The 25,579-nt window shown below is 39.8% G+C and overlaps 1 protein-coding gene across 3 annotated transcripts in view; it reads left to right on the top strand.

Annotated features, from left to right (window-relative positions):
- The window catches only part of fam184ab (family with sequence similarity 184 member Ab), a 221,857-nt gene that overhangs the window by 129,557 nt on the left and 66,721 nt on the right, over positions 1 to 25,579 (top strand). For all 3 annotated transcript variants that reach the window (XM_085247044.1, XM_085247042.1, XM_085247043.1), the window contains 3 exons: positions 9,561 to 9,683; positions 10,853 to 11,014; positions 13,448 to 13,569. In XM_085247044.1, the coding sequence (XP_085103170.1) occupies positions 9,561 to 9,683; positions 10,853 to 11,014; positions 13,448 to 13,569 (407 nt within the window). The remainder of the gene's footprint in view (positions 1 to 9,560; positions 9,684 to 10,852; positions 11,015 to 13,447; positions 13,570 to 25,579) is intronic.

Consider the following 25,579-nt stretch of genomic DNA (forward strand, 5'->3'; position numbering starts at 1 on the left):
GAAGCAAACGTGAAACACTGGCAAACATGTAAAAGTGACAAGAAAGTAAAGAGAGCGCTGCACTCATCAGAATCAGAATCAGAATCAGAATGGGTTTATTGCCAGATGTTGAGGTTTACAACATTAGGAAATTGCTGCGGTGCTTCAGTGCAGACAATAAGAATTAAAGTGCTATGTAGAAAGAAAGATATGTGCATGAGATATACATGAGATATATACATGAGAATAAGAATTATGAGTGCTACGTAGAAAGATATATACATGAGTGCAGGTGGTGATCAGTGCCAAACATGAAATGATGCAGTGACACAGCGTAGGGTCATGTGTTAGTGGCGGGGACAATCATGTGGTTATTGTTCATGTGTCCAACAGCAGAGGGGAAGAAACTGTTCTTGTGGCGAGAGGTTCTGGTGCGAATGGACCGGAGCCTCCTGCCTGAGGGGAGCAGGTCAAACAGACTGTATCCAGGGTGAGAAGGGTCAGCTGAGATCCGAGCTGCACGCCGCAGTGTCCTGGAGGTGTACAGGTCCTGCAGAGATGGGAGTCTGCAGCCAATCACCTTCTCAGCAGAGCGCACAACACGCTGCAGTCTCTGTTTGTCCCTGATAGTGGCTCCAGCGTACCACACGGTGATGGAGGAGGTGAGGATGGACTCGATGATTGCAGTGTAGAATTGCATCATCGTCCGTGTTGGCAGGTTGAATTTCTTCAGCTGCCTCAGGAAGTACATCCTCTGCTGGGCTTTCTTGATGACGGAGGTGATGGTGGGCTCCCACTTCAGGTCCTGGGTGATGGTGGTACCCAGGAAGCGGAATGAGTCCACAGAGGTGATGGGGGTGTCAGTCAGGATGATGGGGGGGAGTGGGGCTGTGTGCTTCCTGAAGTCCACAATAATCTCCACTGTCTTCTGGGCATTCAGCACCAGGTTGTTGTGGCTGCACCAAGACACCAGACGTTCAACCTCCCTCCTGTAGGCAGACTCATCCCCGTCAGAGATGAGCCCAATGACGGTGGTGTCATCTGCGAACTTGATTAGCTTGACAGACTGGTGGGTGGAGGTGCAGCAGTTGGTGTACAGGGAGAAGAGCAGAGGAGAAAGAACACAGCCCTGAGGGGAGCCGGTGCTGATGGTCCATGCAAGAAACAACAACCCGCGACTGCAAGAATAACATCAAAGCTCTGTGCGGACCTGTAAAACGGTATATAATGGTCACACAGAGTTAGCAGTGAGAGGTACCCAGACCCCGAGTGATGCAGCCAAGCAGCTGATTCGGCTTCATTTCTGACTTGCACTGTTGTAATAATAAAGGCAGAGATGAGCAGTGATGTTATATCCTGCATGCTCTCAGAGAAGAATCACTGTAACCACATTGTTCTGTGCTCTTCTACCAACTTTGCCCTAAGCTTTGTGTTATTGCTTATTAATACTTAAACAGTCTACTAAAAGGATTTGTGCAAATTACATAGGTGTTACAAGTTAATAATAGAATAATAGAATGTTAAAATCTAAGTTTGGGAACCATCAGTCACATGGAATAGACTGTAAAATCTAAACAGATGAATAGAGATAAATGTATTTTCTTATGAATGTACAAAAATTGAAATGTTGAGGTGAAGCAGAAGAACCGTTTAAATTAGAAAGTTGAGTACTAGCAAGTCAAGTGTTGTCAAGTATAGTACTTGATTATTGTACTGAGTTACTTTCCACCTCTGCCTGAGTGTACCTGGTAATGGTAGGGCTTCGAGTCTTTTTAACTTCAGTGTCAATGTGAAAGACAGTCATTGCTAAAACACAAACCAGCATGCAAACAAAAAGCAAGTCCTCTAACAAGAGAAAAATGTATCACAGGGTGATACTACTGCGCACATGTTGTTACTCATATTCAAAGTAGTACACCAACTAGCACAGGCACGACATATGACATCAGTTGCATTTTCTTTTGTTGTCTATAGACTAAAATACATCAAATGATGCTATAACTGTGACTAAGAAGCTGGCAAAAATCAAAGGAGGAAATGCAACCTACTGATGTGGGTGCGCATTTATATTTATCACCTATAAATGTAATCTGGAACACCTCTGGGCTCTCCTAATCTGAGCTGGTAGGAATGTGAATAACCCGATGAAGGTTTTGTCAGTTTTATTATGTCACAAAGCAACCAGATCCAGAACAGGCATTTAAAATAGGTTCTCAATGAAAACAAAGTATAATAAGAAGTGGCAGCTGATGACAGCCACATGTGCAGACAGTTCATGCTGCCTGATGAGTCACACAGGTGACAAAGAGCGTCTTAAGCGTTAGGTGCTATTTCAGGGAGATGCTTAAACTAGTGCTCCTCGAGTTGTTGTAGTGTGTCTGCTACAGAAACAATAAGACATTAATTAGATTAACACATTGCATGCACATGTTAGAAAACATCAAGCTACATAGTAAAAAAAGGAACTTTTTAAGCTTTTGCTTCTTTAAAGGACAACGTTAATTGTTAGGGGGGGGGGGGGGGGGGGGTGTCATCTTTCAAATAAATGAGGAAATAAGGCTTGTTAGAAGCTTTGAAAGTTCGACATTGAAAAGAGCGCAAGACCAATATATTTAAATTCACAGTCTTACCAGGACACGGATGACATTTACTGCGCATAAAACTCCAAGTGGAGGGTATAAAGTAAGTAAAGTGATCAAATTTAGGGCAAAATGATTTGATGTTGAAGGAGACAGATGTGAGCATTGGCTCAAGGATATGGCTGTGGTAACCAGTACAGTGTGTGTGTGTGTGTCTGTGCATATATGAGAGTTTCTAAAACTTCTAGCATCAATATTTTACTGCTACTTACTTAGAACAGCGTGTGGCCTCCCTAACAGAGCTTAAGCACATACATGCACAGTTCTTAGATGACGCTTTTACCCACTGCTTGTCTGCTGCATATTCTATGGTATATATTTTTACCCCATTACCTTTTTTTTTTTAACTCTTAAGAAGAACATGAGTTTCTTTTTGGAAAGCACTGAGTTTCTTATTTCCCTCTCGTCTGAAATGAATGCTGCAAAGTTCATTAGTAAATGTGCTTTAAAGAAAACTCCTGATTCAGATGTCACAGTTGGATATAAGGAATGTAGAGCAGTAGTTTAGGACCCAAGAGGCAAGACCTAGAGAGATCAAACAGAAAGTCAAGAAAATGTGAGAAACCAACAGAATCCAAAAATGTGTAGAAAAAAGGCCAAAAAATAAATGCAAAAAAGAACTTTCCCCAGAACTTTCTTAATTCTTCAGGGCACAGAATCAACAAGGTGCTGGAAACATTCCTCAGATCCTTTGGTCCATATTGACGTGGCAGCATCACACACTTCCTGCAGATTTGTCAGCCGCACACGGACGATGTCTTGTCTTCTACCAGGTCCAAAAGGAGCTCTGTTAAATTTCTATGTTTGGAGGTCATTTAAATCCAGTGAATTCATTGTCACATTCAAAAATCCAGTTTGAGATGACCTAAACTTTGTGACATGGTGTGTTATCCTGCTTGAAGTGGCCATCATAAGATGCGTACACTGTGGTCATAAGGGGTGTACGTGGTTAGCAGCAGTACTTGGGTAGGCTGTTTAAACAGTGCTCCTCTGATACTAAGGAGCCCAAAGTGTCTCAAGATAATATCCCACCCACTAATAGAGTTCGAGCACCAGCCTGAACCACTGGCACAAGGCAGGGTGGATCCATGCTTTCATGCTGTTCATGCCAAAGTACAAATGACACAATTAAGACATCAAGGCTCACCAGAAGGTTTCTGTTGTCCAGTTTTGATGAGCCCATGTTAAATGTGACCTCAGTTTCCTGTTTCTATCTGACAGCAGTGGCACCTTGTGGGGTCTTCTGCTGCTGTTGTTTGTCTTGTTCATTCTTCTGCATTCCTCACTTGTAAAAAGTGGTTATTTGGGTTGATTTTGACATCCTATCAGATCCACTTCCTCTTCCGATCTGTGGCATCAACAAGACATTTTCTCCCAGAGAACTACCGCTCACTGGATTTTTCCTCTTTTTCTGATCACGCTGTAAACTCTTTGGGAAAATTCCCAATGCTTCTGAAATACTCTGACCAGTCCAGCCTTATCAACAATCATACTTGAATCACCATTCTTCATGATTCTGATCCTCAGTTTGAACTTCAGCAGGTTACTTCGACCATGCATACATGTCTAAAGCCACTGAGTTGCTGACATTTGATTGGCTGACTAGATATTTGCATTTACGAGCAGCTGAACGGGGACACCTAATGAAGTGACCCACAAATATAAGCTAGAGTGCAGCATAGAGGTATACATGGTCACTGTTGTAAAAGGTGCAATGAAAACAGTTGCTGAAGCATAAATAAATACAAGTTGATATTGGATAATTTCAGGAGATGATCATCGGTGGCATCCTTTTTTGTGCCTAGTATCGAAGAATACTGCACCAACAGAATAGCTTTGTATCTGATATGAAACAGTGAAATTGTCTCCTAGGATTACAAACTGGGCTTGGGACCAATTTAATGAGCCTATGGTTTGCTGTTCCAAATCGCAGCCTACCACTGATTTGACTGCAGCCGTGGCATGCAGTTCCACCAGCCCGAAATAGCCTTGTGATGATGCCTAATCTCAAGAGTCCTTCATTCCAGTCACACAGCCATGTGAAAGCAAGTGATCAAGTATTCTCTTGCATCAAAGTTGCATAATGAGGATGTTTTAAATGATATTCCACTGTAGACCTGATCAGATGGGAAAGCAGCGCTAAGAGAAGACTGTTATTATTTCTGTAGTTATAGATATGCATTCCATACGAAGACTTTCTCCTCCGTGGCTCTGTGGGATTTTCACGGCTGTGGGATTAACATGGCTTCCTATTCCCTCCCACTGCGTTCTCAACTGCACAGTAATTTGCCATTGTTCAGTCCTGTTCATGATTATGCTGTCAGCACTGTGTGCAGAATTGTTCAGATTTAAAGAGTGATGGGGAGGAGGATGAGGAGGAGGGCGGCCAGCAGCATTCATTCCCGTCTCACTCAGTCACAATTTTACATCTTTTCTCCAAAAATGACAGAGCAGACAGATGAGAAGAAATGAATCTTCATCACCTAATTCTTTTGTCTGATCCAAGTTTCATCACTTCTAGTTAATCATTTTTTCTTTCGTCATCTTCATTCTTTCATCACTTTAAATTATAATGACAGTTGTCTGTGAGGAGGCTGCATTTTGAATTTAAATGGATCTATTCTGCCTTTGTCTCACGCTCTAAATGAAGCTACCTGGCATGACATTAATCCTTCTGTGTCATAATCACTGACTTTCTATACAAGATGGACAGTCGCTGTGACATCACCCCTTTAGTTAGTTCTGTTCTGTTTTAACATCTTGAGTTGAGAATTTTGTCCATCTTAATTTAAATAAGGTGGAAGCCACAGTGTAAAACACAATGAGCATCATGTTGTATAACACACTGCTCCCCGGGCGCTAGATTGGTGGCTGCCCACTGCTTCACTGAGTGAATGGGTTAAATGGGATCAATAAAAGATACATTATTATTATTATAAAATAAGACTTGGTCATTAATTAGAGACCAAAAACATATCAATAAACTGTTTACTGAGATATTAAATGTGGTGAAAAGTAAGTTCATTTTTCCATGCATAGTCTGGCTTCTTTTTACATTAAAAGAAGTTGCAGGTCTTTGCTTCTTTTATGAGAGCTGGAAGCTCTGTCCATCTTTTATATACAGTCTATGGAGCCTATAGATATGTCTTTATTATTTCCTTCTCTCTTATTATTTCTTATTTCTTTGTTATTTTTTGCACCATTTGACTTTGTCTGTTTCAGCACCAAACAGTCTGCAATTCACACAATATTCTCTGATTTTTAAGGTTAAATAATAGTAAAAAAGTTGGACTTTAAAACAAATGTTTTTTTTATCTAGAAGATAGTTTTTGTTTTCTTTGAAGTATTGAAATATTTCAATGTTTTTTCTTAATACTTACTTGAGTATAGTGAGAATCCCCAAGGATTTTTAAAAGTTAGAGCTAAAGTGCCCCCCCCCCCAATTCTTAGGTTTCTTGTAAATTCAGCAAACTGAGGCTGGATCACGAACACGGTCAGAACGCATCTGGTCAAATACAATTTTACCTCCTCCTGTATATCCTTCTGTATTGGCGGCTGTTTCTGCAAATACAGGAAGTTTTCAGCCTTTGATGGAAGGCGAGATGTCCCTTTCCTTATTTCGACCAGGCCGGCTTGTCGACTCAGTCGGCCCTGCAGTGCAGGCTCTCACCGATTGTGTGCCCCCAGAGTCCCATAAATTGTAGAAACCTGCATATGCCCTGTGATAATGAGATGCTTTCTAGCAACCACACCAGCTCCCCTTTCTAACACTGGTGCACAGCACAAATGTACCACATCTTATGCCCAGACTGTGGCCTCTTCAGCCATCTGTAAGAACTCCCAGAAAGACTGTCGTACTTACCTTACTGTGATGGCTGATGAGTCATTGTGCCATATTCAGTTTAATGTTTTTGTTTTATGGTTTGCAGCTGAATAGTTGGTGAAGTCTCCTTTTAATGGCACAAAAAGGAGGGACCATAATTTATTGGCACTGAGTGAATGTAGGCTCACTTATTCCCCATTATTGTGAGTATAATTTTCTCAGTATACTGTCACTAAATGATTGTGTAACTGTTTGGTCACTGTTTGTTACTGTTTGTATTTACTGTGCAAGGAACGGGGCTTGCAGACTAGCTTTGGCTATAAATGCATCTCTTGGTTCATGTTGCATATTGTGTCCTATAATAATAAAAAATAAATAAACTACATATAAAATAAATACAGTTCTCATACTGCTACAGAGTTATTCTGTGTCCTGATTTTTGCCCTCATTTTTCTCTGCAGGGGTCTGGGGCAGAAGCAGGCTCCGGGCAGAAAATAGAAAGATGCAGCTCTAGTTTAGGGTTATGTTTTGAAGTCTTTTTGGTATATTTTCAGTTTTTTGCAGGATTCACAGCATCTGTCAGACTAATTTGAGCCTTTGTGCTGTGGGAAGCCAGTAGTGGAGCAATGTGTGATGTTTTAACTGGTTATGTTGGTGTAAAATATTACACATTGCAGAGGGTTTTTTTTTTTTTACACATGCATTCTTGTGTCATTAAATATTCACTTTCTACGCAAGGTGAGCTAACAATTGTAACATTTGTCAGAATGACAACAGAGAAACTTTCCATGCTCTAAGCAGAGAGTGGAATGTAAGAAGTCATGAAGCATTACACATGAATTACTGTGATTTTTCACTCTTTCTTCCATTCAAATACATTTTTTAAAGTCCCATTCATTTTTATGGGACTCTGTCACACTTGTCAGAGTGTTTTTGCACGCCGTTACAAACTCCATCCTCCTGTGTAATGAATAACGGTGGCAAATTTTATTTGACATTATAGCAATTTCCCTGAGCTCTAATTGTCCTTGGAAAGTAGCAATCATCGCTCAGTATAACAGAAACCATTCCCCATTCATCAGAAGACATAATAAGCTTTATAGTGGTGACAATTGCAAGAGCGCTTTCTCTTCTGACTGCCAAGGACAATGAAAATGTTTGAAGTATATTTAGAAATTTGTACAGATGAATGCAGTGAATGTAATGTCAAACAAAGGAGAGAGAGGGAGGCAAGTTCTGGATCTGGATCTGGATCCTTCTTTAGTCACCAGTAAAATGTATCAACAAATGTTTGATGGAGTGACCTGAAATCTGGTTCAGATACACCTGTAGATGAATTGTAGTCACCTTATTAATGCCTCAGAGTTGTCTTTTTACAGCACTGCAGTAAATCCATAACTACAGTGTTGCTATATAAACTCCACTGTAGACATGTAGTTTCTTAGAAATGTAACTTTATGTCATGTCATGAACTGCAGGCAAAGGGAATCCAAACGTAGATATGTGGAGATAGGTTAAATCAAACAAAAGCAAGTTTTTATTTCAGCTGATGGAAAAAGTCTAAAAAAAAGTACATAGTATGGATGGATGGATGGATGGATAGGTAGATTAAAAAAAAACACAGGTTAAGATAATTAAATGCAGTGAGGCAGGAGGGGAAGTAAAATTAAACACAAGACACTAGAGACAAAAGACTATCAAAATAAAACAGGAAGGGAACATTGTTAAATGGTGAAATGCAGACACATAAAAGGTGGGTTGACACAAGAGAATAAGACAGGAAATACTGAGGGAACAAATTAAACTCTAAAACTAAAACTAAATTATAACAAGTACTACAGACTCCAAAATACTCAAGCAAAAATAAAAATCAGTTTAAAATAAAATCTATAACATAACAAAACTTTATCTAATATGTGGTTTAGCCACACCTTTTTTTTGTACTCAAAATACAAATGTATGTATTTAAAACACAACATTGATGTTTGTTATGAAGTATTAAAATTTTTTTATCAGTACTGGTGTAGTGCAACACCGCTGTATGCACTGTTTTAATAATCTGTGTATAGGCTCCATTTTTTCTCTCCCTCCCACATCAGCTTGCTGGCAAACAATGACACGTCAAGTCTACAGCATCTCTACATCGGCTAACATTCATTTAGTAAACATGAACTCACAGTAATGTTCCCATTAGCATCACTTTGTCTGATGTTAAAGATTATGTCTGCTAAACCTTTGGTATAAAACTTTGGTATAATAGCACAGTTTTGGTGAAACTCTTAAATGAAAGAGCGACTGCCTTGGCTTTTAGATTGTTTTAGATGTGGTTTGCAAAACTGACTTTCAGTTAGGAAATTCTAACAAAAACCTTTGCAAAGGTTTTCTCTAACCTCTTCCACCCTGGTACATTCACTGAAGAGGCCACTCAGGACTATTACGACTGAAATAATTGCTGTAACTTTTTGCGCTTCAATGCAGTTTGAAACTTTTTGAGTTTTAGGTGGGAGTATGTAGAACATGTGCAGTAACATCAATGTTTCCTGGCTCATTATAAAGCTGTTTTTTTATTAGCCTGATGTAAAATTGTAAGTATTTGCTGGTGTTTTTCATTTCTTATAATGGACTGGTGGCACAGTTATGCCGATTTTGTTGTATTTCAAATTCCTCTCAAGTGTCTCCTATTCACTGAGCCCAAGGTTGTTCATGTTGGCCTTCGGTTTTGCAGCTTTTGCTATATTTTAGATTAATTGGTACTCAGTAGGTTAGTGGAAAAATGACTTGCTGTTTGATCGTGACCGTTTTTAACAAGATTTCATCTGAATTATGAATCATTTCTGCCCTGACTCGTCTCTCAGATATTGCATTACCTGTATGACTCAAAATCTTTACAGACGCTAAATACCGTGAATACTGATTAAATTTAACTTCGACCTTCAACTAAATCATGCACGACTCGTACTGTTTCCCCTTTATGTGAGTCACTTATCTGAGGGAAACAGATAAGGGTTCAAGGAATCTTCAGGCGCAAAAACTTTTCATCCAAGGTCTTGAGCTCACTTTGGCTTTCTAAGTTTCCCTGTTGTTTTTGACAGTGTTGTGTTATTGATCGTTCTCCACAGGAGCTGGAGCAGCAGTTTGAGAGGGAGCGTCAGTCACTGGAGGAGCAGAAGACGCTGCTCAGGCAGCAGCTGGATGAGCTGAGGGAGGAGCTGACGTCCAAACTCAATGCAGCCACTGAGGAGGTACGACACATTGACTTTGTAAAACTTCTGTTCAAGTGTGCAAACAATATATTGTGTAAATACGCTGCTCAAAAAAGTTAAAGGAACACTTTGAAAACAGATCAGAAGCATCTCAATGGAAAGAAGAAAAACTGAAAGGTTTAAATTTTATTCTTGACCTTTTAAATCAGTTTACTGCCCGTTCTTGAGATCAGATGAAGCGATGTCCTTGAGCACATGGAGTTTCTTTAAGTATGTGCACACTTTGGTAAAAGTTTAGATTTTTTTTTAAAATACACACATATACTATTACAGTTGTTTTAACTTCCGGTCAGTTTTCTCACCACAGAAAGTTTAAGAAACCTACATCTGAATCTTGAGCTTTTCAAAAAATGTGTTCCCAGAGTGTTAAAAACTGCTTGCTGTTTTTAAGCTGAAATAAAAACACATTTCAGTCATGTTAGCCCCTGAAAAATGAGCTGAGGATCGCTTCTAAGAATCACAGCTTCCGTCGCTCTTAAAGGACACAGAAAAATTAAGTGTGTGAAAAAATAGAGCTTGTAAACTCAAACTGAGCCCAGGAGAGGAGGTAACTGGGTTCGAGATTTCTTTTTATAAAACTTTAAACCCAAAGCTTCAGTTTTAATTCTTTTTGAACCTGACTGCACCTGAGCAGGTCAGATCAGCTCTGCTGCAAAACAACAAGACTTTAGTACTTGTGTAGTAAAGTAGCTGAACAAGAAAGAATAAAGATGAGAGTTTAGCTCAAATGATTATGAATGAATTAAATTGATTGCATACTAAAACACTGAATCAGTAAATGGTTTTCAGTTTCAAGGTTTCCTCAGTATAAATCTGCTGCCACTATTTGTTGTTGTTTTTTGGGGTACTTTATGCAAACATTTTTAGCCACTACTTCAGACATTTGGGGAAATTAATATGTGATGCATTGCAAAACTATTTTGCTATGTTAGCAAAAAAAATATATGGGCTTGGCTCATTTAAAAATCTGAAATGGAAACAGTCATTGAATGTATTTTTGATGGAAATTCCACCTCGCTGAGCCTAAAATGCTGATGTAGTTTCAAGGTTGGTGCCACACTGAGCTACAGCCTGAAGTGTAACAGAGAGGCGGGTGTGGACAGAGTCTATTCTCTCTGCCTCACTCTGTCTGTCTGTCCTCCCTGCAGGTGTCTCGGCTGCAGCAAGAAGTACAGCAGGGGGAGAATGATATTAAAACAGCTGAGGGGCAGATCTCCACACTGAAGGAGGCGCAGGACAAGCTGCTGGAGGAGCTGGATGCTACACGGGCCCGACTGAGAGAGACCAGCAACCTGCTGACTGCACTGCAGGTCAGGCAAACAAAGCACACGTCAGCCTGGGCACTGAACTTTACAACAGCATACTTAACCTCAAACATCTTGATGCATGGTCAAACATCCAGGTGAGGAAATCCCAAAAGCTTGATTCTGTTTATCTGGACGTAGTGTTTTCAGTGGGAGAAACATTTCATCACTCATCCGAGTGACTTCTTCAGCCTCAACCAACTGCAGGTTTCCCCAACCTTATAAACAACTGCTGCCTAAGCGAAAACCCTTAGTGTTCCCTTATTTGTCAGGAGTATCGGAACAGTTGTGACGCGTTTTCTCTCAACACTGCATCTCTATGGCTTTCAAACCCCCAAACACGCTTGCACCACTAATTGGCCCATCCTGAGGATCGGGTCTCCCAGCACAAACAGAGTATTGTAGTGTACGCTGTTAAGATTTCCATGATTTATACATCGGGGAAACCAAACAACCTCTGGCAAAGCGGATGGCACAACACAGAAGAGCTAATTCGCACCTATTTACACCTACAGGCTTTCACTCTACACTCTTTCAATGATGAGGATGCACACATCCTGGACAGGGAGGAATGCTGGTTTGAGCGGAGAGTCAAAGAGGCAATTTATGTGAAAAGGGAAAGAACATCTCTGATTTGAGGAGGGGGCCTAAGGGTACATCTTTCACCATCTTAAAATGCTGTGATTGCAGCCATTCCCCAACTCTCTGTGAGTGGTATTCATCGCCACTGATCAGTGGTCATTGATCAGTGGTTGTTGATCAGTAGCTGTTGATCAATGGTCATGACAATTTGTATATTAATTTGTATGTTAATTTGTATATTATATTCATTCTGTGGTGCTAGTTTCAGTCATTATGCTAATGTACTGTTTATAAGGTTGGGGAAACCTGCAGTTAGCTGAGACTGAAGAAGTCACTTGGATGGAAACGTCCAGATGAACAGAATCAACTTCCTGGGATGAACCTCGAACCTTAACTTATCTGTGAAGCAACAGTTCACTCTAAAATCAAATAAACATTTTTTGTTTTTTTCTGTGCTGCTATTTACCCATAACAATTGTCCTTCTCCTAAACATTATGTAACCAGATAGCATTTTCTTTTCTTTGTACTCATCAAAGTGCTAAAATAATATATTTGAAACACTGCAACAATGTCTCTTTTTAAAAATTAGTGTCCTGGTTTAAAAAAAGAAAATCGTAAATTTTGTTGTAGCAGTTTCTCCTTTTCTATTTTTAGCATGGCTTCTGTGTCCCTGCTGTGTTAGGATGTTAGGATTGACATTGCCAGAAGCCAACATGTTGTGCTGTCTGTTAGCAGTGTCACACTACATAGCTTTATTTTTTTGTCCTGCAAAAAATCCACCTACGAAGCTGGATTCTCTCCTTAAAAAAGGAAAAACCTGATTGAAAACTGGGCCTAATATCCCACAATGCTTTGTGAAAGGCTGTCTATAACTGATTGTCACTTTTAAGGCATCCCATACTGGCCTTCCTTGTGTTGTGGAAAAGCCTGAGAGATGAATGAGAAGAAGGAGAGCAGTTCACAAAATTAACATCTACAAAGCATAAATCATATTTTCATTTAGCCTATTACCTCACATTATCCTTTACATAGAGTATGGAGGATCCAGTGCAGGAAACATCTGACTTTTGGGCATGCAGATTGACCACTGACACCATCATTGAGATTAAAGTTAATTTAGATAAATTTCATAACTTTGGTTTCACTAAGGTGCACACTGGGGCACCTGAAAATTTGTAGCTTACTTACACCCTGTAATTAAGAACATACATTCCGTTCTGCCTTGTCAGACACAGTTGGTCCCCATAAACCTTAGTTTGCTAAGAAAAACCAAACATCACAGTTCTACACAAAGGTTACAGCACAGTCAACTCACGACAACCTGTTTAACGAGCAGGTAGTGCAGAGAAATTCAATAAGACCAAATGTATGCTGATGTAAAAGCAAAGAAGTAACTTTATAACATTTTTCAGAATTTTGCACAGGCTGTTTAACGGGCCTGAACATGAGAGCGCAATATATGTGTAGAAAGTTCCTTAAAGACAGAAAAGACAAAATAGTAATGATGCAAATCATAGTCTTTGAAAACAGAAAGTGTCTAATGGTGAATACACGGGTCTCTCTCTCTGCACTCAGTAAAGGCGTAGGCTGCTCAGTCTCACACCACTGCTGAAATTATTCTGCCTTCAGCAACTTTTCCTTTTTGTTGCTTCCCTTGTTAGCTGGCTCTTTAGCTTGCAGGTGCTGTGAATGTGTGCATGACTGGCATTTAGACAGCATGCACGTCAGACCAAAACTTCAGCTAGGCAGGTCAAAACTTGTTGAGAATCTTAAGTGATGTGCACACCACAGAGTTTAAGTGTAACATATGATTTAGACTGCAATGGTGGACTGAAGCCAATGTGTCCTTCTCTCAGGGAGAGCTGGAGACCCAAAAACGTCAGCATGAAGCCAAACTCATCACCACCAAAGAAGAAGAAAAACATAAGATGGACAAGATGGCTCTGGAGCTGGAGCTCAAATGGACTGAAACACTCAGGTGTGTGTGTGTACCGGTTTAGATGTCTTTGTGGGGACTAAAAATTAGATGTCAATTAGATGTCCTCAGTAAGATAGAAAAACAAGAATGTGTGTATGTATTTTAAATGGAAAAGCAACAATAGCATCCTCCGTCTTCATCTTTTCTTTTAACAGAGTATGAAATTGAGAACAGATGGGTAATTTCTGTCTTTTTATTTACTTATTTTCATTTCCTGCTGTTAGTAGATTAAACACACACACAAATGCACGTAAACACACACACACACGGGTCCTGCTGCTTCCACCGTTGACTGTGACAGAGCATTAGTCTTGGTGGGCTCTGCAGCTTTTCAGCTCAATCCAGTGTTAAAGTCTCTGTTAACGTCCATAGACCTTTGAAGAGTGATTATTCAAAATCCTCTCAGAGTAAAATTGACTGTTTTCAGGTGTGAACTGATGTACTTTTCACACAGCTACTAAATGACTCTGTTAGAGTTTTTGTCAGGATTCAACAGCATCTGATGAATTCTTCCTTTTGAGGCCAAAGTGAAAGTGCTGCGGTAATCGTAACATCTCATCTATACCTCTGTTTCTGTTTGTGGAGTTTTGCCTTGAAAGTTCATGCACACGCTTTCTTAAATCGATAATTAATTCCCTCCATTCATAAGTTCCACATCGACAGTTATTACGCAAAGGGTATTGTGTACTTTGTGACAAATAACTACAAGGGAAGGGCACAAGAAATAGTGGCAGGCCTGAAAAGCTTTCAACAGCATATGAACAGTATCTGAAAACACCTAAAGCAATAGAAAAAAAATCCAGCACTGACCTGAGACAGGAACTACTGTTCACTGAAGCTTTCTAAGAAATGGTTTAAGTACAAAGGTGACTCTCACGAAGAGGAAAAGGAGGAAAGGTGAGTTTTGCCAGATTACTCAAGAACTGGACTGAAAATAATTGGAAACATTTTAGGTTCAAATCTGCATCAGTACTTACTGATAAGGTCAGGGGAGAGTACAATAGTGAGTGTCTGTAAACATGTAAAGCCATGGTGGCTCTGTCATGGTTTGGTACTACTGCGTTAATTTGATGGAATTATGAACACAGAAAAGTACAGTTAGATTGAGCGAGCACACAATATAACCTGGAAAGCATTTGACTGGCAACAGCTTCATCTATCAGCATGAAAATGATCCCAAACAAAAAGCATATCTGGGTAGAAAACACTATCAGCCTTGAACTACCTCCTCAGAGCCTGTACCTCATTATTAGTGAACAGAACAAGCATCCAAAGAAAAACTCTGAATGTCCTACAAGACGTCTGGAGAACTATTCCTTAAGACTGCTTAAAGAAATGACAACAAAAAACTTGCCTAAAAGAGTTCGGGCTTTAGGCATGCCTAATATTGACTTTCAGGCTTTTTAGAGTACAGATATATACTTTTACATATATATGAATATTTTGGAAAAAGGAAGTAGTCAGGAAATCCCATTAATTGCTGATATTTTAGTGTGAACCAGGTCAGTTCTCACTGAATCATAGATTGATTTTGCTTCCCTGAACTTCTCATGGCCTTTAGTTTAAGACTTCCCTGAATAGTCTTAAACTAAAGGCCAGAACAACGAGGATAAAGCATCTGTCAGAAGCTGGTCTAAAGTTTCAAGTGCCTAACATGCTTCTAAGATCTTATGTATAACCAGGACAACCTAGCACGGCCTCATCTGCGCTTTAGTCTGCTGATCCGCCGAACCTCTTCTGCTCATTTGGTAATCCAGAGAGCTCGTTCCGTGATTACACTATCACAGACAAACCGCCTGTTTCCACAGTGAAAGGGGGATTAAAGCCAGCCTCCTTTATTCAGACGGCTCACTAACCACAGTGTACTCACCCCAACCACCAAATGAATAGATGTTCTCCAGGGAATAAAGAGCTCAGTGCATAGAGACAAAGGAAGGTGAATGGAAGCTAATGAAGAGGAGACTGAGAGGAGGAGAGCGACAAGTGCTCTGTATAAATATGCTGGTCTATATTTATTTATTTATTTTTAATCCTACAGTGCGTTCACCTTGTCTTTGAAGACTGAATGTCACCTAGTCTGCGGTTTATAAAGTATTTAAGTGAATTTGCTGCAGATAGTTTGTCAGCACAGCAGAGGGAAAATGAGAAGATGTACTTTGCATCAGGTCTGATCATTAATATCACAGCAGAGCTGCTATTACAGCATGTGACACAATCCCCCCTTTTTGTTTTTGTCATTTTTTTATTTAAACATCCTCCTCATTGGAAGCACCTTAAAATGTAATGCAGAAGGTGAAATTAGCCAACTGTTTGATATTTTTGTGAAGGAGGAATTCTCTCTGTTAAATAAATACTGTTATCAACCAGAAAAATCATACTTCTGGGGAGGTATAAAAAGAAAGAAAAAGCTGCCAAGAGAGAGGCCGCTGACAGATTTAGGTTGTGATGATTGTCAAGATAAGAGAAGAAAGATGCAGCTTCAGTATTTTAACATCAATTCTCCTAAATTTAATGCAAGACTTGACACCTATTGGCCTTCTATTTATGTGCTTCTTAAAATTTGTCCCTCTCTGTTGATGGGGAACATCAGGATAATATAAATGCGTCAGTATGCCAATATTTCTGTTTTAGTCTTTTGCACCTTCACTGAGTCTTCGGGTGGTTTGTGTGCTTTATTGTCTTAATTCATTGTTCACATGCGTAGGAAGCTTGAATTGTCACCACTTTCCAGTTGCTGTCACTCATGATAATCCTTAATACTAATTCTATTCTAGTTTATCCCCTACACTCTTAAGAAATAGCAGTACACTAAAATCCCACATCTGTCCCTACTTGAATGCATCTGTTATACTTTAAGATGACTTTGTGTACCTTACAGAGGTGTGCCCAAAGAGGAAAAGTATTTTAAATTATAATATCAGAACAAAGTCTGTGACCGCCCAAGTATTTCAACAAGCAAGTATTACATTTATTTACTGCAGATGTCTGCAGTAACGCTGGAACACTCTATTATGGTGAAAGGACCTGAGTGTTGGCGTGAAGCTGTTAATTTATTGGTCGATCTGTATTCATACCATCACCTATTGCCACGAGCTGCGGGCCGTGACCGAAAGAATAAGACTGCAGACACAAGCAGAAGTGAGATTGCTCCAAAGACCATCTGTGCTCTCCCTTAGAGGTAGGGTGAGGAGCGGCTGCTCCCCCACCTCGAAAGGAGCTGTGGAGGTAGTTTATCTGATCCGAGCTGGACGCTTACTGGTTTTGGGCACGTCCTAGTGGGATGAGGCCCTGCAGCAGACTTGTGACATACTTGAGAGATGATATCTTTCAAGGGGCTCGGGAATGCTGACTTTGTCCAAGGAAACGATGAAGTAGGCAGCTGGGGAGAGAGAGGCCTGTTTTCTCTGTTAAGGCTATGGACTGGACCGGCGTTGTTGGGGTGTTGTTATTATACAGAAAACACATAATCTAATAACTAACCAACGAAATTACAACTGAAATCAAATTGTATTTTCCACATTTCTGTTAATTTGAAAGGGTGTTTGCAACCTTCTTGGTATCTCGACATGTTTCAGATCATCATATTATACAGAGATAACGCAGGTAATACAAAACGTAGTGGGTGGATGGCGTGGACCTATGATTCTGAACACAATAACTTAAGAATGAGGCAACATAGGGTTTTTAAATTCATAGCTTAGGTGCATCTATTACAAATCTCATCTACCTTGAACTCAAAGGAATCACCTTGGATTATCAAATTTATACCACAGGAGCGTATTAGGAGGCTGAGGGGTAGTACTAATGGCCACTTGTATTTTTAAATGATAGTTTCATTCATTAAGTGGAAAAAGTTATCCAAACCTACGTGCCCCAATCTGAAAAAGTAATTGCTCCCTGTTATTAAATGATGACTTATAATTTCCTGTAATTAATTTAATTTCAAAAACCAAAAGAGTCCCATTACATCAGGCATAAAACTAACACAGCATTTCATAAAATGATCATCACACTAACAGTTAAACATGGTGGTGGTAGTAAGGTGGTTAATACCTGGACGACTTGTTGTAATTGATGGAACCGTGAGTCCTGCGCTGTATCAGAAAATCCTGAAGGAGAAAGTCCGACTATCAGTTCATTGCCTGATGCTCAAGCATACTCAGGTTATACAGAAGGACAAAGATCTGGATCCACCTCTGGATGACTCAAAAAAAATATTTTTTTTTAAATTTTTTGGAGTGGCCTCATAAAAGTCCAGACTTAAAATCAATTGAGATGCTTGAAACCCCTCCAGTGTGGCTGAATGAAAACAATTCTGCAAAAAACAGTGGGCCAATATTCCCCCACTGTGATGTTAAAGACTCATTGGTGCCAGTGGTGGAACAACCATTATTAGGTAGAGGTTTTTTTTCCTTAATGAAAATCATCATTTAAAATCTGCATTTTAAATTTACTGAGGTCTTGTTTGATCTAAATTGATTTGATGATGTAAAACATGCAAGTGCCAGTCTTGATAGCCGGGGATCAGTCCGCCAGGGCCTCCTGCCCAGCACACAATGCACCCGACCCCTACGGTTCCTCCTGCGGGTGGTGGGCCTGCGGGAGGATGGGCCCATGTCCCCTTTTCACGCTGGGCCTGGCTGGGCCCCATGGACTAAGGCCCGGCCACCAGATGCTCGCCCTTGGGCACCCTTCCCGGGCCTGGCTCCAGGGCGGGGCCCTGGTAACCCTATCCCGGGCAGGGTAAACTGTTCCCTCAATGTTTTTCTCATAAGGGTCTTCTGAATCGCTCTTTGTCTGGTCCCTCACCCAGGACCAATTTGCCATGGGAGACTCTACCAGGGGGCAAAAGCCCCCAGACAACATAGCCCCTGGGATCCCTGGGACACGCAAACCCCTCCACCACGATAAGGTAGCGATTCACGGATGCCTCCTGGGCACCTCCTGGGCGAGGTGTTCCGGGCATGTCCCACCAGGAGGAGGCCCGGGGCAGACCCAGGACACGCTGGAGAGATTATATCTCTCAGCTGGCCTGGGAACGCCTTGGTGTTCCCCCGGATAAGCTGGAGGAGGTGGCTGGGGAGAGGGAGGTCAGGGCTTCTCTGCTTGGGCTGCTGCCCCCCGTGACCCGGCCCCGGATAAAACGGGTAAAGATGGATGGATGGATGGATGGATGGATGGATGGAAAACATGCAAGTGTTCCAAATATACAAAAAAATGAACTCATCAAGAAGTGGCAAAAACTTTTTCTCAGCACTGCAGGTGCATTTTACTTGATTTGATCATCTGAAAGCCTCTAAGTATGCACAATCAGATTCAGATACACACAAAAAAAATGAGCGCAAAGGAAAGAGTAAGAGTGAAGTGGGGTAATACAAGAAAGTTAAGTAGAGAAGTAGAAAATAAATTACAGTCGGGCAAGAAGACATCTTTGGGCCGGTTGATCGAGGAAAAGACAGAAATATTAAACAATATCAAGTAGAGATGGACCGATCCGATATTACGTATCGGTATCGGTCCGATACTGACCTAAATGACTGGATCGGATATCGGAGAAAAATAAAAAATGTAATCCGATCCATTAAATATCACGAAAGCACCTCACAAAACTTGCAACACGCCGTAACTCACCTCAGAAAGTTAGCATGTCGGAGCAGTATGCATCACGTGATAGAGCGGCTGGGGACCTGTGGTCTGGATAGCATTTGGAGCTTCGCTAGCAACCTGGCATTTCATCTCCGACAAAGTTATCCCCGAGAGAAGTAAAGCAAGTGTGTAAGTCCATCTCTGAATGTTTGTAAAGCATTCCTGCGTTAAGCTTAACGAGCGACTGCCTCTCGCTCTCCGGCTGCTACTTCAATCGTGAAACTGCTTAAATGATCAGCTGATCGGCTTTTCTGTCGCGAGTCCGTCTTTGTTTTTGGCCCACTTTGCACCAGAAAGAGGAAACCAGCGGCTGAACAACAGCAGCACGTTTAAGCTTGATAAGCTGTTGTTAGAATTTATTTAATATTACTTTCTACACCAGGATCTTTTCCTATGTAGCTGACGCTGGTAACTGTGCAGGGGCGGATCTAGCAAAGTTTAGCCAGGGGGGCCGATAGGGCATTAACAGGGAAAAGGGGGCACAAAGACATACTTTTCTTTCTTATTCTCATTTAAAATGTCTAGCTTTTAATAAATAATTATCTGACACCCAAAGTTTTAATTTGATGTAAAATGAATAGAAGTCAATTACTGTATATAGTGACTATTAAGTCTAATATATATACCCTAGTAAGCTATAGTACTTTTTCCTTTGGGAAGGTACCATCTGTGCAGTCTGCAATTTTGTTGAAGAAAGATGTTGAATCTATTTAATATTTCTTGAAAAATAATTGATTTCTGTGCATTTTTTTTCACACTGCATCAAATTAAGGTTGATTACGTCGATTAAGCATCATGAGGTGGAGCGTGAGGGGTGGTTCCCTATTTTTTATTTATTTATTTTTGTTGTTGCTGGGAGTTGGAACCCTATTAGTTAGGTTGCTTAATATTTACGCTAAGTACTCTTTAAAATACCAGAATAGGGAGGATGGTGTAGGTCTAAGTTTATTAGATTGATCAGTATTGCTGAACTATGAAATATTTTTTTTGTATACAGGTATAACAGAATAGCTTTAGTGTAGTTGTTGTTTTAAACTTGAGTATGAACTTGCAGACTTGCAAAATGCAGCAAGATATTTTAAAAAACAGTTTTGTTGATTAAAAAACACTATATCGGATTCATATCGGTATCGGCAGATATCCAAATTTATGATATCGGTATCGGTATCGGACATAAAAAAGTGGTATCGTGCCATCTCTAATATCAAGTGTGACCTTTACAAAGAGCGGGGGCATTAACTGATTAAACGAACTCCGAGGCTGAGAAAAAGAGCGTGAAATGAAAGTCAGAAATCAGCAGGTAGTATGACTGCAAAGGACTGCATGATAAAAGGAAAATGTGCAGTATGAAATACCATTGTTCAATACGCGATTTAGTATGACTTGAGATAATAAAAAGTATTGAAGTGTGTATATCCTAATACAGATCCATCCTGCTTTAATGGGCACGCTCACGAGGAAATGAAATCAATTATTTTGAACCTTCTTTTAACGGACTAAGTTAAGTGTTTGCATCCTGAGTGCGAATACACAAGAAGTGCTTTTATTCACATCCTATTTACTGCATTTCAGGGAGCACTTGCAATGTATTTATTGCTTATATTCATATGAAAGTGAAAACAGGATTTATTGAAGGGCAGTGTAGATTCTGGAAGAAATGTATCAGAAAAAGTACAATTACAGTCGTGGATAAAATAAATAAGTGAAAAATGTTTTTTAATGCGAACAGCTGTCTCTGTGTTACAGTTCCCTGTAGATATTATACCCAGTTATTGCCAGTGATAAAACTGGAGGTAGTGGACAGCTGATCAGACCCTAAAGTAAAAAATACTATGACTAGTTCAATACAAGGGATGTCTAGTTCATTTTTCCTCCTAATCCCAATATAAAAACAAATTTAATCCTTATTTTATATCATAATTAGAACCAGCCACCTAATACTGAATATCTCACAGTGGTGGCAGATTAATATTGGCCGAAAAGTAAGTCATTGTAAATGTGCTGCAGCAGGAAGCCTTGGGCAGAAGAAGCTGTGACTATTGATCTAAAGGTCACTGTTTCAGCCAAAAACTGCCTCCGTTAACCTGCAAAATGTCACTGAATTAGATCAACGGCGGACTTTTAGAGGGGGTCAGTGATGCTCACTTATGCATCATTGGCCTGCATATGCATTTTTTTATTTTAGGAAAATGGAATATATTGACAGGTCCTGATTTTTAGTCCAGTCTTTGTGTAATTTGGCACGCTGTGAGCACAGATGCCCCATTTACCTGCTGTTCTAATCTTCTGTTTATGAGGAACAGCCAATCAGAGGATATACTCAGGAAGAACTGTTTTTTTAGCATGTGGCTAAAATGCATTTACATATTTTATTTATATTTATTTATATTGTAAGGTAAAAACCCCACAGTGGAAAAACAGCCTTCCCCTCCAACCTGTCCAACCTAAAACTAGGATGGTGACCTGAGTGAACATGACACCAGCATCTCCCTGCTGTGGCAGTTTAGCTAAATGTTAAACAAACATAATAGTTTGGCACCAGATATTCCAGAAATATTGAAATTAATTCTACAATCAATGACAAAGACCAGCTGCTTGGACAATGTTATTACAGCATTTGTCCATGTTACATAAAACTATACTGCTTTGTTGAGTTGCTACAGTTGTAGCTGTTTTATGATAAAGAGACTGCACGTACCTCTTTAGCCCTTTATTGCATCTTTTAACAGACACGTCCTCTCACAAAGTTCCTGCAAGGTGTGAGTCTGCTGAATGTTACAGCAGAGTTTGTGGCAGATGCTTCCAGCAGGGTTTGTCTGCAGTTGTTTGCGTTCAAGGATTTACATCTAAACTCTGAACGTCTGCCTGTGCTATGACTTTCAGAAGGTAAATAGCGGAAGGACAGCTAATATTTAATTACCCACATCATCCTGTAATGTGAGCCGGCTGTTCTTTAGGGGATAATTTTATTAATGTGACTCCAAAACTACGACTTTCTCTTTTTTTTTTTTCTTTCTGTGCGGTGAACCTGCTTGTTTAATATTGAATAATAAATAAATCATCAGTCACTCATTATTAAAATGTCTGCAGGCACCCGAAACATAATCAGGCTAAAGTTTATATTGTTAATGTCATACTAATATCTTTTTTTTTTTTTTTAATTCTAAAGTGGAAAATCCAGTAAATGTTTTTAGATCTGAGTTTGAATTTGTACTGTTGTTGTTACTTGTATAGAAAGTATTCTGCAAGGAAACTTGCAGACAAGTGGTTAGTCCATATATTTCTATTTCTGTATTTGTTTTTACACTTCACACCCCATCAGTTCTCATTATCAATGTTATCGCTTACATTTGCTGGTTTGGAAATGTCCGGCCTAAATACACAAGAGTACATGTAAGAATGGCAAAAAAGACAAAAGGAGAAGTAAGACCTCCACGTTTTGGCCTACCACAGGGATTTAGCACCACATAAGTTGATGCGCGTGTTAGCTTTGCAATGGGTCTCGTTGCCTGGTGCAAATCAGAAATCTGTCAAAGTACCAGCAGCCAAAATGTCTCGTGCGACTGGCAGCTGCTTGGAAATCCTGTGATGCAGTAACTGTGAGTCAGTATAAGCCTGGTGGCTGGTTTCCCTCACAGTGGGCTTTTACACAATATACATTATACACATTAAATTCAGGTCCACCTCATTGTTCTTATTTCAGACTCACAAGCAGCAGTATTGACTCTTATAAATGATAAATATTGAAACAGCAGCATCAGTTGGCTGAAGCTGTGGTTTGTTGTAAAGGTCTGTCAAAAACATATTTTTGTAGGCAGCATTTTCTTAAACATTCTTCTTAATCATTCTCTGCTTGTATTAAATTATTCTGGGCACGTCTCCTTTATGTGAGTATGTATGTAGGTTCACAGATTTGGAATGGAGAGCATCGGAGTCTTTTGTCAGCAAGTTATAAATATGCAAAGACCTTGACTGTTACATTTCTTCTTAACTATATGATGTATGTGTTTAATTATGCTGCAGGGATGTGTGGACTTAAAGAATGAAAAACAGCAGACAGGATGTTGATAAATTTGCCCCTATGTAAACTAACTAAATCACATAGTTCTTAGAAGTTCACTATAGAAGCTAAACTACACTGTATGTGCAATAATAATCAACATTAAAAGGTGAATATACAGTCTTTGTGCAGTACTGTGAAGAACTCAGTACACCTATACTACTTCTAATAAGAAGTAGCTAGGTGCTGCTAATCATATATACTTGATTAATTGAGAATCTCTATAAAAGCAGAACATTTAGCACGTTGTTGGAGAAAGGAGAGAAAGCCTCTTCCCCTTGAAAAAGAATGTGACAGCACAGCTTTAGTTTAAAATGCTGCACCTGAACGAACCACAAGCCCTCTGGAAAAATGTCCAGACGAGACCAAAGTGCAGATGTTTGGCAATAATGCACAGCACCGTGTTTGAAAAAAACAAACAAAAACAAATGCAGGATATCACCGCAAACACGTCATACTAGCTGTTGAGCACGGTGGTGGAGTGGTGATGATTTGGGCTGGTTTCATAGTAGGGCTGGGTATCGTCACGGATTTCTAGAATCGCTTCGATTCAGATTCGCAAGGTCCCGAATCGATTCGATCCACGATTCGATTCGATTTAAATCTGGGAAATTTTGCCTCAGACAGTCAGAAATATTATAATTCAGATCAGTACATTTACATATTTTTGTATCTATAAAAAGGAAGCTGACACTCGCAAGACTTTATCAAAGGTGTGAGCATCACAGCAGATGCCTTTGTGTCAAAGTAGCTGAAGATAAAACACAGAAAAACATGAAGGGGATTTTCCTGGCCTGGGATTTTATAAAAATATTCTGCAGTACATCAAAAACAAAAGAAAACCATTAATCAACTTATGAACATTACTTCTGAAGTTACAGCGGTTTTATTAGAGACACGGCTAAGCGTTTTGCATTTTGCATCATTTTAAAAAGTTTAAATTTGTTCAGAAGCCTATTGAACCGCAGAAATGAGGCTTTCTTTTCGGAAGTAAGTAAAAGGGAAAAAACAGCGGCCGACAGCGCTGTAAACAACAGTAGACTTGTGCGTAACAAGCAAGCGAATAATACAGAAAACAGATTTTTAGATGGGAAACTGTTCTTGAAGTATACTAAGAGACAGAGAGAGAGAGAGAGAGAGCTGTGCGTGAAGTGTGGTGGAAGCAAAACAGCAAACGTCAGAGGGAATTCATGACGATGTTTTTGTGAAGCGTAGTTTGGATCTTTTTTTGCTGCTGGTTCGGTCAATAATGTTTGGAGAGACATCAAACTAACAGCTTCAGAACCAGCGCAAAAAAAGGCATAAACACAAAGCGCGGACCTGCCGAAACATCAGAATCAGCGAGCTGTCGGCTTCCAGCCCCGACCGTGTCCGTGCCGTCAAGTGAGAAAGGCGACATCTCACTGATTCTGATCCGTCGGCGGGTCCGCGCTTTGTGTTTACGATTTTGTGCAGAATCCGTGTACCTGCTCTCATTTACTGTTTTAGCTGTTTGGTGGTTCTTGAAATTTTGTGAGGTTTAACCTGAGATTCTGGCGTTTCGGGCAAAATAAATTAATATTAAAAAATCGATTCAGGATTTTAATGAATCGATATCACGTTATCCAAGCCAGAATCGATTTTAATCGATAAATCGATTATCAAAACCCACCCCTATTTCATAGCTACCTGGCACCTGGGTGCCTCGGAGACACTGAGTCAACCACGAACTCTTCTGTGTACCAAAATATTCTAAAGTCAAATGTGATGCACTTGTCTAAAGCTTGGCCCAAACTGGGTCATGCAACAGGGCAATGCACTGCAGCAAATCTACAGTAAAGTCATTGAAAAGAAATGACAAAAATTTGCATATGTTCAAATTAACGAAACATACAGTCCTAAACCCTGTTTAGGACAACAACAAACAATGAGTGACTTTTTTCTGTATAGTCCTTAGTTATGACAAGTTAAGAATACCTTCATCTAGTGGGATGTTTTGAAAAAAAATAGTGTTTTTATGTACAGATTGTGATGATTTGTAATTTTGGGTGTTTATAAGTTATTAACCTTTGTTTGCAAATCTTGGGAAAAACATCAGGTTGGATTGTTTATGGTGCTACTGTGGCTCTGGTTTCTTGTTATTTAGGTTTCCATGTCACAATAATAAAATTAACAAAATGAATTGTGCATGCTGACGTATGTATACAAGTATAAAAGGTTAAATTTTATTGCAATTTAGAACACAAAAAAAAATCATTTATGCTTTAAAAGGTTTATTTTTAATCTTCTTTGATTATGTTTTAGCCTATTTGGTGGACAGTGCAG

Source organism: Mchenga conophoros, linkage group LG15 (assembly GCF_057382185.1).
Source record: "Mchenga conophoros isolate Kocher_MC1m ecotype Shallow Benthic linkage group LG15, M_conophoros_male_GT1.1, whole genome shotgun sequence".
Taxonomy (NCBI): Eukaryota; Metazoa; Chordata; class Actinopteri; order Cichliformes; family Cichlidae; genus Mchenga; species Mchenga conophoros.